The sequence below is a fragment of the Ctenocephalides felis genome, unplaced genomic scaffold, assembly GCF_003426905.1.
Source record: "Ctenocephalides felis isolate EL2017-DRISC unplaced genomic scaffold, ASM342690v1 CF-g0.4_SCAFFOLD_01886, whole genome shotgun sequence".
In the NCBI taxonomy this organism is placed as follows: Eukaryota; Metazoa; Arthropoda; class Insecta; order Siphonaptera; family Pulicidae; genus Ctenocephalides; species Ctenocephalides felis.
This window is the reverse complement of record NW_020538040.1, coordinates 74855464-74859652: the sequence shown is the minus strand read 5'-3', so window position 1 is coordinate 74859652 and position 4189 is coordinate 74855464. Positions and strand designations below refer to the sequence as shown.

General features: G+C 31.4%; 1 protein-coding gene across 1 annotated transcript; it reads left to right on the top strand.

Annotated features, from left to right (window-relative positions):
* The first annotated feature begins 337 nt into the window (after positions 1-337).
* LOC113376868 (protein TRI1-like) lies at positions 338-1486 on the top strand. Its single transcript, XM_026616948.1, has 2 exons — positions 338-424; positions 916-1486. The coding sequence occupies exons 1-2, from the start codon at positions 338-340 to the stop codon at positions 1174-1176; spliced, it is 348 nt and encodes a 115-aa protein (XP_026472733.1). The 3' UTR covers positions 1177-1486.
* The last annotated feature ends 2703 nt before the right edge of the window (positions 1487-4189 follow it).

Here is a 4189-nt window from a genome sequence, read left to right as displayed (position 1 = left end):
ATTTGACAACATTCTTGAACATTTTAATTTAATTGAAATATTTCGTACATTTATTTCACTTAATTAAAACTTGATATGAATGAATATGCTTTTTAATATATATTGTATGCTCATTTTTTCTTTTATCCGATATTAGTTTTTTAATGCTTTTTTCTATTCCATTGTCCTACTGCCAATTTTCTATTATATTCGATAAAATTAATTCCAAAAAACAAAATTTCATAATATTTTATTACTGCTTAGATTAAGTGTCCACTAAAAAAAATAGTTTGAATTATAATGGAGATATATAAATTGATGTGAAACAGTAATGTCATACACTACTAATTTCAGCACGATGGTTTCCAAGCGCCATAGAAAGGGGGCGAAGTTAAGGAAACACAGATCGACCCTGTCTGACATTCTTTTCAACAAGAAAAAGCAGGTAATGGATTGATTTAGACAATAGATGTGAAAATATATATTGAAAGCTGATTTATTCATGATATATTGTTTTACAATTATTAATTCATATTACATATTCAAATTGTAAGATTTTAATAAAATCTTATTCTATGACATATTAAAAAAAAAAATCTGTAAGTAGATTTACTAATGAGAAAAGAAGAAACAATTTTACTTAAATAATATCATAAAAATAAATGCCTATATGAACAAATACTATTAAAAATTAATACCTATGTAAATAAAGATTATTTTGCAATAAATATAGATTTTAGTTACTAAGTAAAAACGTTTCCTAGATAATGTAGTATATTTCCAAGCAATTGACCTTTATTTTCACCTATGACATTTATTAGTACTAATCTAAACAACACAAATTAACAATACTAAAATCCTCAATAAAAATCGATACGAACCCCCCCCCCCTCCCTATTTATCATTTTTGATAAAAGTATTTAAATCTTTTTGCAGACACGAGCAGCATCAAACGTAGGAATTCACCGACGTTATTTCTTATCTGAATCCTTGGCGAAATTAATCGGGTCTTCAGAGCCACAGACCCGGTACAACGTCATTAAACTCGTTTGGGACCAGATTAAAAAAAGACAGCTGCAGGATCCTGATGATCCTGCATATATACTTAGTGACGATGAGTTCGAGGCCGTCACCGGTATGGCAAGATTTAAAGGGTTTACGGTGATTAAGCACCTAGGGCCACACTTTCTAGGATAATTACTACTGCCATAGCCGGAACTCGTCGATAGCCTACAAAAATTGTTTAAATATTAATCAAGAAATCAATGTACCAAATTAAGAGAAAATGAACGAAAATTATCAGTTTTCACTCGGGACCAAAAACGCAAGAGAACAAGAAGGTTGAACTTGCTCTTAAGGCCAACCAAAATTCGCCAACAAGTGATTTTGCATGTTTTCTGGAGTTTAAATGAACCACTTAGTTAGCTTCAACGTTATACAACGCCAATTCGAAATTTTATCATCAGTAGGATAAACAAAATGATGCCTTTAACAGAGAGACCAGAACTAACAGGCAACATGGAGTTTTTAGACAATATTGATTTTACAATACTTATTTTAGATAGTTTATTGATTTACATTTAAGGTGAAATTTGTCGTGGTTTTGTACAATCTATACAAAATTGTGTGATTATCAAATGGTTGAATATTGTTCTCTAATGATCATATAAAATACAATATGTTTAAGAAATTTATAATGATTAAATAATTTTAAAGAAATACAAGACTTTTTTTAAATTTTATTTTCAAAATAATATGTTTATTTTATATTTGATTGAAGCTGAAAGTTTGCTAATTTGCCTTTGAGCACAATGTGATACACCACTAGTTAACAAATTCCTGCTCATGATAATACTCCAATAGTTTGAATATCAGATAGCTTTGGTATCAAATTCAGTTACAATTTATGAGAATTAGAATAATGATCTAATAATAAGTGTAAGTCAAGAAAATATTACATAATCCGTTTATTTAACATATTTGTATAGTTTTATTATTTTAATCAATGAATTAAATGCTAAATAGTATGTTAAAAAAATGATAAAATTAGATTACGAAAATTCAAATAAAATCCATGGTCACAAAAAGTAATATATTACGAAATCAATATTATTTTATAGATCTCTACATTTTTTAATTGTCATATTGTCCTGAAGATTTAATCTCACATATTTCAACACTACTACATAGTAAATATACTAAAAAGGAAAAAAATAAACACGATTCTGTAACTAGTGATGTATATGGTATCGTCTTCAAAGCATTCTGATACAAATAAATGCTGTATTATTTACGTTAATTGATAATTGTAATATGAATAAGTACGGAATATTCAAATAAATCGAACACCTTATAGTTTTAGAAGATTTTGCAATTGTGATTTTGCGAATAAAAAATTCACTGCGGCTACGCGAGATTCTGGTATGTTAGATATCTCTGAGATCCAAAAGTATGTATAATAATAATATGTAAATCCAGCGTTCCATTTTCGAATGAATTCACAAATGATATATAGTATAGTGCTCTTTAAATAATCTAACATAATTTTGGTTTTACAAACAACATGATTTATGTAAGTAGAAAGCATAAAACGCACGAAGAAAATCAGAATTTCATTATTTCAATCTGTTTTCAGTTCAAAACACATTTGGCTCATGTTGAAGAAATGATTCATTTTTAGGGAAAGCGAAAAAAAGGTTCTTGCTAATTTTTTTTTAATATCTAAAATTAGTCAGATTTCAATTCAGGCCAGAAACATTTGAAATTGCTCGAATATTTAATTATGGTACGGGGCGTTTCAGCAATTTGTCTTGCACTACTAATTAACTTTTTTTTATTGAGAGTTCATAACTGTTGGACTTGCTTTCCAGAAATTCAGACATTTTTTCGTTTCAATACAAATGAAATATTTTTTGAATTATTCAAACCGGACGCTTAGTGCCCTCAAAAACTGAATTAAGATCTTTGTCTCTTTTCGCCTCGTATCTTTGAAACATCCAGACCTTAAAAACAAAATATGTGTTTCATACAATTTTACTTTTACCTTTTTTGGTCTTTTCTAGAGTTATTTTTGCTTTCCTACAGTAGTAAGATTGTGGTGTTGTAAAATGTGTTAATATAGTGTGGTTTTTCCTGATCTGGTGTGTATAATTGTTTTTTCTCAATTAATTTTTCGAATATAAATTCAATTTTTTAAAACTTTTTTTTATAATGTAAATTTTTTTAGCTGAATGATGAGACACATCTAGTCTCGAAACGTATAAAAAATAAATTCTTTACATTCGACGCATTGGCTGTTATTCATTTCAATATATATATATATATATATATATATATATATATATTGTGACGAGAAAAGGGGTGATGCTACCTTTCTTAGGGTATATGCAACGACTTCCATTATTACGTCTTAGCGTTGCATCCCCAACGAAAGGGTTACACCAACTCCTAAACCCGACTTCTACAACCACCCTGTAATTACCTGTGGAAAAGCCAACTAACTACGCGGATGAAACAGAATGTACTTTTAGCTTATTTAATTATTACTAATTATTACAGGTGTCACGGCATGACAATACCTACGTACTGTCATGCCCTTTGCCTAAAACCTAACGTACTCATAAATCTTTATTAATTACTAACGTAAAACGGTATCAACGGAGTAACGATAACGGAACGGAGGGAATAGTTTATAAAACCAATAATGCATCTGACCTTTACTGGAACGGGTTCTCCTCTCCTGGCACAACACACACACCACTATACACAACGCGGGTCCAGCGCCTGGCGCTTGGACCCACTGACCTCTTCAGAGGATGATACAATTCTTAATGCCCTTTTTTCAACCCCAGACTGGACCTTATATTGGCATCCCTATTGGGCGTGGTGGGGGAGCGTCATTGCACTGGTGGTTATGCAACCCTTTTGACGACAATACCGATTGTCGTTACACGCCCCCCTGTCACAGTAGAGTCGGCCTCGGCTCTTAAATTCAAAGTTGAAATTATTGCCCTCTCCTGGTTTTTTCCGGGTTGTTCCGGTGTTTTTCGTAGGGTCCTGTTTTGCTCTTTGGTCCTCGTCTTTGGGTTGGCTAGTTTAACTTGGTTGGCTTTGCTCAAGTGTGAGCCTTGGCTGCTAGACGATGATTGTAGTTGTGGTTGCGTGCTGGCCATCCTTTAGGCGTTGTGGTTCCGGTCAGATATTCCTAGAA

What these genes read in the sequence shown, in the direction of transcription:
- LOC113376868 (XM_026616948.1), top strand. Translation starts at nt 338, where the DNA reads ATGGTTTCCAAGCGCCATAGAAAGGGGGCGAAGTTAAGGAAACACAGA. An exon ending in TTTTCAACAAGAAAAAGCAG is followed by an intron (nt 425 to 915) that starts GTAATGGATTGA and finishes ATCTTTTTGCAG; the next exon opens with ACACGAGCAGCATCAAACGT.